Source organism: Haemorhous mexicanus, chromosome 3 (genome assembly GCF_027477595.1).
Source record: "Haemorhous mexicanus isolate bHaeMex1 chromosome 3, bHaeMex1.pri, whole genome shotgun sequence".
NCBI classification, from domain to species: domain Eukaryota; kingdom Metazoa; phylum Chordata; class Aves; order Passeriformes; family Fringillidae; genus Haemorhous; species Haemorhous mexicanus.
Genome location: NC_082343.1, coordinates 102,464,576 through 102,475,143, shown reverse-complemented (window position 1 = coordinate 102,475,143; position 10,568 = coordinate 102,464,576). Strand labels below are relative to the sequence as shown.

The 10,568-nt window shown below is 49.7% G+C and overlaps 1 protein-coding gene and 1 long non-coding RNA gene across 12 annotated transcripts in view; one reads left to right on the top strand and one right to left on the bottom strand.

Annotated features, from left to right (window-relative positions):
• Window positions 1–10,568, top strand: part of LOC132325480 (uncharacterized) — a 226,091-nt gene that overhangs the window by 1,603 nt on the left and 213,920 nt on the right. The gene's annotated exons all lie outside the window — the stretch shown is intronic.
• ID2 (inhibitor of DNA binding 2) lies at window positions 1,308–3,376 on the bottom strand. The gene is made up of 3 exons (XM_059842842.1): window positions 2,927–3,376; window positions 2,622–2,686; window positions 1,308–1,951 (listed from the first exon to the last, which is right to left on the bottom strand). The coding sequence occupies exons 1-2, from the start codon at window positions 3,272–3,274 to the stop codon at window positions 2,630–2,632; spliced, it is 405 nt and encodes a 134-aa protein (XP_059698825.1). The 5' UTR covers window positions 3,275–3,376; the 3' UTR covers window positions 1,308–1,951; window positions 2,622–2,629.

Sequence of the window (10,568 nt, the reverse complement as noted above, 5' to 3'; positions counted from 1 at the left end):
GCTCTGAGAGGGCGCGCTTCTGCTTGGGCAGGGCAGCGTCAGTATTAAGAGATCAGAGCTGGCTTTCTCCCAGCCTACGTGAATGGATTTGGTGTCAAGGGCAAGGAAAGGCAGCTGCCGCTGCCCCAGAGCACCACCCACCCACCTGTTCGCTAGGGAAAGTGTTACTGGCCCCAGGTGAGGCTCCTGCCTTTCACACTAAGAGTCCCCAGAGCAGAGAAACCCTAAACACGCTCCCTCAGGCCCAGAGCGAAGCGCCTGCCAGAGCTGTACTTACCCTAAGCACCAGGGAAGTTTCTTTCTTTAAGATTACAACTGACTCTCTTAAATTCCCAAGTAGGACCCACAATTTAACTTCTCATTTCAGAGAAGTTTATGCCTGTGCTTAAATTAGAATGTCATCTGATAAGGCACAGTTCCCACAACCACACTGTCTTATGACAACTACACATATTTAATGAACAGTGGCTCCATAGGGTACAGTAAGTGTCCCTGGAATAATAAGGGATATTGCACCGCTTCTGAGGGCAAAAGAGAAAGAAGAAATAAACCGTTTCTGGCTTTCAGGAATTTAGATTCCTATTTCAAACTTAATTTAATTCTTATGGAGAGAGTCCCTGTAGGAGCAGCCAAAGTTTAATCAGTAACACAACAGCGATTTAAGTCAATTCTCAGTATCTTAGTCATATGGAGAAGCTGCTGCAACTGATTAGAAAGCCCATTTCATTGAAATATTGCATGGAAGCATGAAAATTCCAGTGAGGAAAGGCAACAGTCACTCCATCATTTTAGATACCATGTTAACGCATCACCAACTCTCACATTCAAAGCCTTTTTAGAGAAATTTAATAGTTGGGGCACTAATAACCACCCACAACCCTTAATTCTGAGTGATTATTCCAAGCACAAGTTAACAGATCTGGGCCATTACTACCCCAAACTGAATCATTCAGAGGGGTGGGAGGGAAGAAAAAAGGCAATACTCTATGGGAATGCCTCAGGATTCACTGTTTTTGTACATTTCCAAGCACTTTTGTCAATAGCATCCCTTGTGTATTAAGTTCCTTCTCTCGTTCCTTTCACACAGTTTACAGGCAGATGATTTAGAAGATCGCAATATACACTCAAATAAGATTTTCCAAATTACAAGAATTATTCACTTCAGGTAATTTTATTCTTTATAGTCTCTACATATTTGAATTTTTACTTGATAAATTCATAACAATGTATAAGTATTAAAAAAACCAACAGAAACAACACAAATCAAAGCCAACAGTTGGTCCCCAAAGAATAAAGCAAGCAATCAGTTCAATAAACACACTTGATTTATTTTGTATAAAAAGGGTTAAGTTTACAACTAAACTTTTATAAAAAGTTTAGCATGATTAAGTACATCATTACACTTTCTGCAGAAATGTATATTTCTGCCACTATACAAGAAAACTCTAATTAAAGAGTTCACAAGGTTTCACTCATATATATATATTTATATATAAATATATACACAGCATTCAGTCCTAGGTTTGTGTCAAAAAGGTAATTTCTGACCACAGACTCTCCTAAAAAACTGAACACTGGATCCTTCCGGTACTCACGCTCCACCTTTGGAAAAAAAGGCAAAGTCTGCTTTAAAATGGGCAACTCCTTGTGAGATTTCTGTTTCGCTCCCCACGTTGGGAATAGTATATAAAGGAAGCCTTCCAACTAGGGAAAGGGTATTTAAGAGTCTCTTCATAAATAACTAGGTTCAGTCCAAGTTGAAAAATGGGGTGGGGATAAAGATCAATCTTGATTTTTTCTTCTTTATTCATTTTAAAAGTTCCTTTTACTTGAACGTGGATTTTCCCCTCCAGATACAGCTGAAAAATAAATTCAGCACTTCAAAAAAGAAAAAAAATCCTGTAGACATTTTCTTGTGCAAAAGAAAAAAAAAATCTCATCAGTGGAACACCTGCAAGAGATTGAAAAGAGGCATATTTAGGAGAATGCTAACAGGGCAGAGATCCGGACAGACTGGCGCCAGAGAGGAAGCCACAGTTTGAACATTTAACCAAACACTCAGAGATTGGGCAAACCCTGGCGTCCAGATGCAACACATACAAGCTCACACACTCGCTCTCAAGAGCACAAATTGAACATAAAAATAACATACACTCCAGGGAAAGGCTAGAAAGAGGATTCTCAGTCCAATCTTTATTTAGATCTCTGTAAATGCAATGTTCAGAGGCGCCAGTCTGCCTCTTACAGCAATTATTTGATTAAAAGCAGTCACTTATTTAACTGATAACGCAGACAATCCCACATCACAGAATTCAAGGAATTGTGCCAAGATTCCCAACTTAATCAGTCACTTTGGCCCAGGAAGTTAAGGCTCCAAGAACAGATAAGAATTTGCATTAAGCAGCAAGCAGGATCAGAGGAGTCTGTGCTGTTGGGTGAACCTTAGCGACACAGACATACTTAGGACCTCAAGACTCAGTTATTAGTCTCATTTCTTACTGATTACAAAGGCATCTCCTAATCAACTTTTCGTACCTATTTTTAGCACTTGCCATCACGCCTCCCATTCCCCGGGAGGCAGTTTTTACCCGAAGTTTAGGAAAAAGGCGCACTGCACTCACCGTTTGATTCAGCCACAAAGTGCTTTGCTGTCGCTTGACATGAGCTCTGAGGGGAACTCGGACGCCTGCGAGAGAACAAGAGCAGGGTAAGGGCGAGGTGGCCGAGCGCTCACAGGGAGGCTGGAGCAGATTGTCCCTGCTCCCGCAGCGCTTCCCCCGCGGCGCCTCCGGGTCCAGCCCCGCCGCGGGAGAAGGAGCGCACCGCGGCCGCTGTCACCCGCCGCCCGCGCTGGGGACACCGCCAGTGCCGCCCGAGGTCCCCGATGCGGCTCGGCGGCGAGCCGGGGCGCGGGGGACGCGCTTACCTGTAGCGAGAGGATGCTGATGTCTGTGTTGAGGGTGGTCAGAGGAGTTCTGGAGGAAGGGTTCTGCCCGGGTCTCTGGTGGTGCAGGCTGACGATGCTGGGGTGCGAGTCCAAGGCAATCTGCAGGTCCAGGATGTAGTCGATGACGTGCTGCAAGATTTCCATCTTGCTCACTTTCTTGTTCTGCGGGATGCTGGGCACCAGCTCCTTCAGCTTGGAGTAGCAGTCGTTCATATTGTACAGGAGGCTCATGGGGTCATCCACGGGGGTCTTGCTCCGGGAGATGCCCAGATTGTGCTCCGAGAGGCCGGTTTTCCTGACGGACCGCACCGGGCTGAAGGCTTTCATGCTGGCAGGCGGGCGGAGAGCGCGGTTCTGGCGTGCGGGCTGGAGCCTGCGGAGCGCTGTGCTGCCGCTCTGGCGCTGCCGGAGCTCGCACTGAAGCTCAGCGCTGCGCGGCCGGTTTTATACGGCGGCCGCCGCCGGGCCCGGCCCGCGCTCGCTGCCATTGGAGGCCACCGGCACGTCCATCACCGCGGGGCGCCCTCACTGGTGGGGCCTTCCGCCCGAGCAGCCAATGGCGGCGGGAGGCGTGGCCGCGCGCACAGCTGAGGGAGTAAATAGTGCGCGGGGCTGTGCGGGCCCGCGCGGGGTCCGGGGCGGTAGCGCCGCGTTCCCGCTGTGCCCCCAGACACCTCTGCGTGCCCCCTGGCACCCCGCCATGCCCTCTCCTGCTCCGTGCCCGCTCCCTGCCCTCCGCCGCACCCCGGTCTCTGCACGGGCTCGCAGCGGTGTGCGGGGCTGGCGGCGCCGCGCCAGGAGCGCAGGTCCCGCTGCAGCGAGGGGTGGCGAGGGCTGAGCCTTCCCCAGGTCACCGTGAATTGGAGCATCCCAGCGGTGTTTACACGTCCCCACTCAGCACATGGCAGCGAAAGTCAATGGCCGGGTTTGCAGCCAGCACTGTAGCCTGCGGCTGTAAGCAGGAATGAAATAAACCAAGATTAAAGATGAAATAAGCCTTTAAACCCCACTGCAACTTTCTATCCTGATGAGAACGGGACATTGAGCACCCCAGCAGCCAAGCAGGCGTCACTCCCAGCGCCCTGCTTCCTGAGAACAGGGCTACTTCAGATGATGCTATTAATTGGAGATCATTAAGTAAATCTGCATATTGGAAGTGCATTTACATGTATTACCCTTGAAAGGCTGCTCATCTGCGCCCTATCAGTGCTCGTGACACAGTACTGCCATTAATTATGCATAGATTGTTTCTGGTGACAAATGCAAATGCTTACTACACGCTGTACTTTTAGCAGCTTTTGGTTGCAGCCAATGAAACATCTTCCAGAAACATTCCAGAGGAAAAAGTTTTCGGGGTTTTTCTGTTTTGTTGAGCTAGAGAAGCGACTTTGATTTTTTTTTTTTTAAGTTTAGTTCCATTGTATTTTTCTATATTTTGCTTATGCTACCGGCTGTATAACAAACGGACACAGCTTCTACCTTCCGTTCCCCACACTACCTAAGGAAAGTTCAACTTACAAAAGCATGAGCGTACAAATAATATAAATTAAATTCCGCACAAATCGCAGCAATTTTCTAATAGTAGAACCACACAGATGCTTAAAGCGCGTTAGTGTTCATTGCAAACAAAACCGTAGTAAACGCATACATCCATAAAATCAGTGAGGATTGTGCTGCCAATCATAAATATTAAAAGCAGACAAATACTGGATTTATCTGCACGGTTGTTGCATAGCTACACGAAGGGGGTCGGGGCTGTGAGGGAAGAACATTGCGGACACTTGGAGACAAAGCTGCGAAGAGCCACATCAGGTTTTTTTCCAATTAACGTGGCATTCCTGAGCTGGTGGTTGGTTATTCTTTTAACAGGGCACTTCGGCGACTGTCACACCAGGGTGTTTGCCCCGGGGCTGTTCTCCGGGGTGGACTGGAGGCGGTGCCGAGGCTGACAGGAACACAATTCAACGCGTTTTGAAACGCGGAGGGTGAAAGTGAATCTCGACATTCAGTCTGATAGGAAGGCAAGTGGACTGTTCATGTGCAGTTACAGAGAGTAAATAAAAGTAACAAACACCCTGTCAATTAACGACTCACTTAAAATCACGACTTAGCGTGAGTTCAACCTTTACATCCATAAGATATCAATTGGTGGTGGAACTTGACCAGCGGCCACAGGTTTTAGTCCTGCATCATACTTGCGTTTCTGTCTAATGAAGGCACCAGTGGAAGAAATGTTGAGTGGTTTGGTTGTAATAATAGCCAACGTAAATATGTTCATGATTCTCCCATCACTGTTTGTCGTTCTTGGACAGCGCAGCAGCACCGGCCAGACGGGCGATGCAGAGGACCCCATATTATTGCTCTCGGTTTTCCACACCAAGGGCTTAGCACGCTTTGTGGAACACCGGCAGGTTGTGTGGAGAGCCTAACCTGGCTATTTTCTCTGTCATCAAATGACTGTCATGTGCGCTTTCTGCACGCAAGATAGAGCCCCCGGGCAGTCAGGCTCCGCTTCCCCGAGGAGAGCGGCCGAAGAGGCTTTCCCTAACACTGCATTCCCTCAATTCTGCTATTTGACCACAGAAAGCTTTGGCAGCGGCTCGCTAGCTTTGGGAGCTCCTGCGCTCTGACACGGGCCCCAGGAGCGATGTCGCACCCGCGGCGGTCCCGCTGCCCGGCGAGCTGTGGGGACTGCAGGACGGGGGGAGCCCGAAACCCCCGGGGAAGGGACTGCGAGCTGCTCCTCGGGGGCTTTGTCAGGACCCGTCCCAGGCAGCTCCGAGCGCCTCGGGAGGCGTGCGCCCACCTCTTCGTTTTCAGCCGGGACTTTTACAGCCGGTTCCCAGCTCCGAACCGCCGCCACTCGAAGCCACGCACAAAGCGCCGCTTTCGCCTCCGCGCCCCCGGGATCGCGAACCGGGGACTGCGCTCCGCGGGTCCTCCCGCCCGGCGCCAGCCCGCGGCGGCGCTGGGTGCGCGGAGCGGCGGCGGGAGCGCGGCCGCCCCGCGGGCGCCGTCCCCCCCCGCGCCCCCGTGCCCCGCCCCGCGCCCGGGGCCGGCCCGGACTGCGCGGCGCCAGCCCCGTGACATCAGCCCCTCGCCGCCGCCCCCCCCGCCCGCGCCGCCCGGGCCCGGCGGCGCCGCTCAGGCGGCTGCCATGGCGACCGGGGCTGCGCCCGCGGCGGCGGCTCGGCCTCGCTTCCCCCTCCCGGGCGCACCTGCAGCGGGGGCCGCCGCCGGACGCCCCGCCATGCCGCGGGGGGAGGACGAGGGAATGTGGAAAGGCGGGGGGGGGGGGGGGGCGCCCGCAAAAAGGAGAGAAAGAGTAAAATGAGCAAAATCACGGATGGATGGTGGGGGGGGGGGGGGGGCAAAGGTGCCGGCACCGCTCGCCCTCCAGCCCGGCTGCCCTGCGGGGCCGGGTTGACGCGACCCGGCCGGGAAGGAACGGGTCGCGCTTCCCAGGGTCCGATATGGGGTAGAGAGTGTGGGGGTTCGGTCCTTCTCCCCTCGGCTCCTCACCCCTTCCCCTCCCTTTTCCCTCCCGCGCCAAAAAAGTGTATTTTCATGGTTGTTTTGATGCCTATTCTTCGCCTCTGGAGGTCTTCTCAGCCCAGCCCCAGGGTCACACAGTCACCCCCCGGCCAGGCTCCCCCCGGTGTGTGTGCGGGGCCAGGGGCTCCGGGCAGAGCCTGCGGGGCTGCGCTGCCACCCCCCTTGGGATGCGGCCCTGTCCCCTGCCTCTAATGAAATCTATCTAAAACATCCAGTAATAATGCAAATAGCTTTAATTGCCGCGTATTTAGGCTATCAAACCAGAAAAAAAAAAAAATTCTGTTAAAATTGGCCCTGTTCCAAGTCATTGACACCATCCAGCCTGTCCAAGCGGGGTGTCCAAATATGTTTTGATACGGGAGTTTTCAATGTACCAGGTAAAATATCTCGCTAAACCCGGCCGCTTTTAACTACTCGCTCCCTATTGTTTGCCTCACGTTTGCAATTCATTCAAAGAAAAGTTGTAGAAGTTAGGGGGTTGGCTTTTTCCCCCCTTTCTTGCTTTTGAGCGGGAGGGAGAGTAATGCATGCAAAATATTTAGTTACAACTTCTGCGAAAGGCACCGATCTGTAACAGCATTTTCTACTTTCACAAAGGATTTTCCTGTTACTTTTGTTCCGGTCACAAAATTAAAAAAAAAAAAAGTCGAAAGAAGAAGACGAAGAAAAAAAAAAACCAAAAAAAAAACTTGGGGGAGAGATAAGGTCTGGAAAACAATCTGGAATTGCCAGGCTGTTGGTGGGAGCTCTGCGGGGCTGGCGTCAGGAAGTCTGCGCCGCCTTCTATTACTGTTGATCCAGCTTTGTGCAGCTGCACTCAGTACAATTAGCTTGTAGAAACAATCCTGCTGTAGGCAGCCTCTTCCCTTCAAAGTGCTTTTCTATACTGATCCCCTCACATCATGATGCTGGAAATCAAGTCACAAGCCGACCACTGTTTGGCCAACATCATCTGTGGGAATTCATTAACCTCCATCCCAGAGATGCAACAAGAGATTGTTTGTCCAGAACTAAACTTACAGCTTAATATGATGTAGCCCATACAGGGAAAAACCTGTGTCCCTTTTTTTTTTTTTTTTTTTTTTTTTTTTTTGTCCATAACAAGAAACACATTGTGCAGATTTTTCTACTTTTTTCTTTTTTTCTTCAGGGGGTGGGGAATGTAGCTGAAACCAAGCATCAGCCAGCTCCTGCTAAAACTTTGCCATCAAACTGTTTTTTGGTTCACGGGCTGCAGTTTCCATAGAAGCAACTTATCCCCGCGATCATCTTGTCGGGTGCACTTCGCAAGCTCATTTCCCGTCTGAGCTTGCTCCGCTGCTCTCGGATGCTGCAGCTGACACATTTCCTCCCCGTGCACTTTGCACCCACCTCATCCTTGCCCAGATGCTCGGGGCTGATTGTGCCTAAAAGGGGGTTTCAGCACACTCCACAGCTGCCTTGGGGGAAGGGACTTTTGGACTTTTTTTTTTTTTTTTTCATTTTTAAAAATTTTTCCTTCTACTTTTCCCTGTTTCCCACTCCTCGCCATGCCGGCAGCAGCCCTCCCCGTGCCCCCGTCCCCAGCGCTGCAGACCCGGCTGGCAGGGGCGCGGCTGCAGCCACTGTCCCACGCCTCGCGCGTGTCGTGCGTGCGCTGCCGTGTGGCACCGCAGCCGGTGTCACCGGGCCCGGCCCGGCCCGGCCGAGCGCGGCTGCCGCGCGTGGGACAGCGCTGCTGTGCCCCGGCCGGGCAGCCCCGGAGCCACAGCAGCAGGATGGCATCTCCCTGCTCCCGCGGCGCTCTGCGCTCCTGTTGGGAGCAGGACTCCTGCCTGCCGCGCCCCGCTGCCCCTGGCAGGGCTCTCGGGCTGCGGGGCTGGCAGCACAGCTCCCTCGCCTCCAGGTCCTTCACTGGGCATGAGAATGCCCTGCCCGCCGTTTCCACACACCCCCCCCCCCCGCTCCGACCCGTTCCGCAAGGAACGTATGGACACACCTTCTCTGAGACCCATTTCCAAACTCTATTCTCTTCTGGGCCGTATTTGCAAATACCACAGATCCACCAGCTTCTAAGATCTCTAGATCTCTTTTCCTCCTTCCTCATTGTGCTTTTGAAAAATGTTGCTTTTGCACAGTATCATTCTCTTCATCCCTGCTTTTAAGCATCCCTCATCTGCTACTGTTAATCCCAGGCCGTGTGTTGTTGGGATGCTTTGGAAGTATTTTGGCAAAACATAAATGGTTTTTCATTCTTTTGAGACATGTCCATTTTGGCTAGAAGCATTGGACTATAGGAAGGGCAGGCCTTTGTTTGGATTCCGTTTTGACATGTGTATCATTTTATGATCATATTCCTAAACTGCTGCTGTGCAGTAAAATGACTTTTACTCAAACTGTATTTTCCAGCACCACTCTGCAAGGAGGGGTGTTTCCATGTGAATTGCATGGTTTTGCTGTAACATTTATGTCAAATCCAAATTCAGATGCTTTAGTTCTAATGTTTATTTCTGTTTTGTAGGATTTCTCTTTTTTGTAAGTAGGACCAGTGCCCTGAAGGCTTTGCTATATAAACTGCTATCTGCAAAGGGCTATTGCTTACCTGATTCTACTTGAGGAAAATTGCTGTGAAATCTTTCTGAGAGTAGCATCTGGCGTAGTAAGTTCTACTGGTATAAGGTGTATTAGATCCATGTATTAACTCTTATGTTTTTACTCAAAGCCAAAACATTTCTTTTTAAAAATCTTTAACTATTTTATTAATGCAAAATCTATGTTTTAATTAAGTCCTCTCTGAGTCCTTATAGGTGGCTCTCTAACTTAGCATGGTTGTTCTAAAATCTGGGATCAAGCAAGTACACTTATTACTGCATGACTTATGTGGCAGATGGTTTTCATCTAGTATAACTTTCTAGTGATACCTTTAAATTAATGTAGGCCTAAAATGTTGCAGATTTTGCGCTCCCCACCAATTCTCTGGAAAATCTATTCAGGATAGAAAAGGGAGAAGGGGCCAGGCAGGAGATTACTGACAGTACCTCACATGCAATAAGGAATAAACCAAGGAGTAAAAAATGGGCTTATTCCTTTCTTAATTTTCTGTCTGCCTGGTCCAGCTCCCCTCAGTCTCCCACTTTGGCCCAATTTTGATCTTTAGGTACAGGCATGTGGGAATAAGATCACAAAACGCTTGTCTTAATTTTGCCAAAAAAAAAGGTAGGGGTTGGGACTTGGTTTAGTGAGAGAAAATTTTGCAGATCTGTTCCAGGTATGGTTTTAAACACACACACACACCCCACTTCACCCCCAAAATTGTAAAATTATGATAATTTCAAGTATAAATGTATTTACATAGTATGCTCTGTGTGTTTTGGTTTTCCTCAATAATAATAATGTTTCATAAACATAGAGAAGAAATTGAGTCTGTACTGCATCTAATTATTGGTCAAACTGGTCTTCCTATTGTCTTCAGGAAGAACACCTCAGTTCCATGCTGGAAAGCCCTGTATTATTAAGCAGGCAGTACTAATTTAACTTTTCCAAAGCTATTGTTATAGGATATGTCAACACAGGACCCACAGCATTCTCAGTCCTTTTTAACTAATGTACAGAAAAAAAAAAATTATGGTCAGGAAAGCCTAATTCCACTCAGGGTTTGGGTACTGGAAGTGCAGTTTAACAAAATATGTGCACCATATCCCAAATGCATATGCACCCTCATGAGTCCTGTTGAACCACGTGAGTTCTAGTGAAGTTTCCTAGGCTCTTAAAACTTTGCTTCTTTATTGGCCCAGAATGAGCATTATCTAGGTTAAGCTGACTTTCTCTGTGACTGTCGCCCGCATAAACCCACCTGGGACACACAAAATAGGTATGTGCCTAAATCTCTGGAGAGGCCTGGTCCAGGAGGTGTGCACAAGATCATGGTTAAATGCACACTGACAGCATGGAGCTTAGCACGAGGCGCAGCAGCTGGAGCTGCCGGAAAGTTCAGGGGCAAAGAAGAAAAGAACTGCTGCTTTCTCATAGGCAATTTTTCTCATGAGAGCGCTTGTCCTGGAAGTGAGTGATGCAGATTCAATGTTCT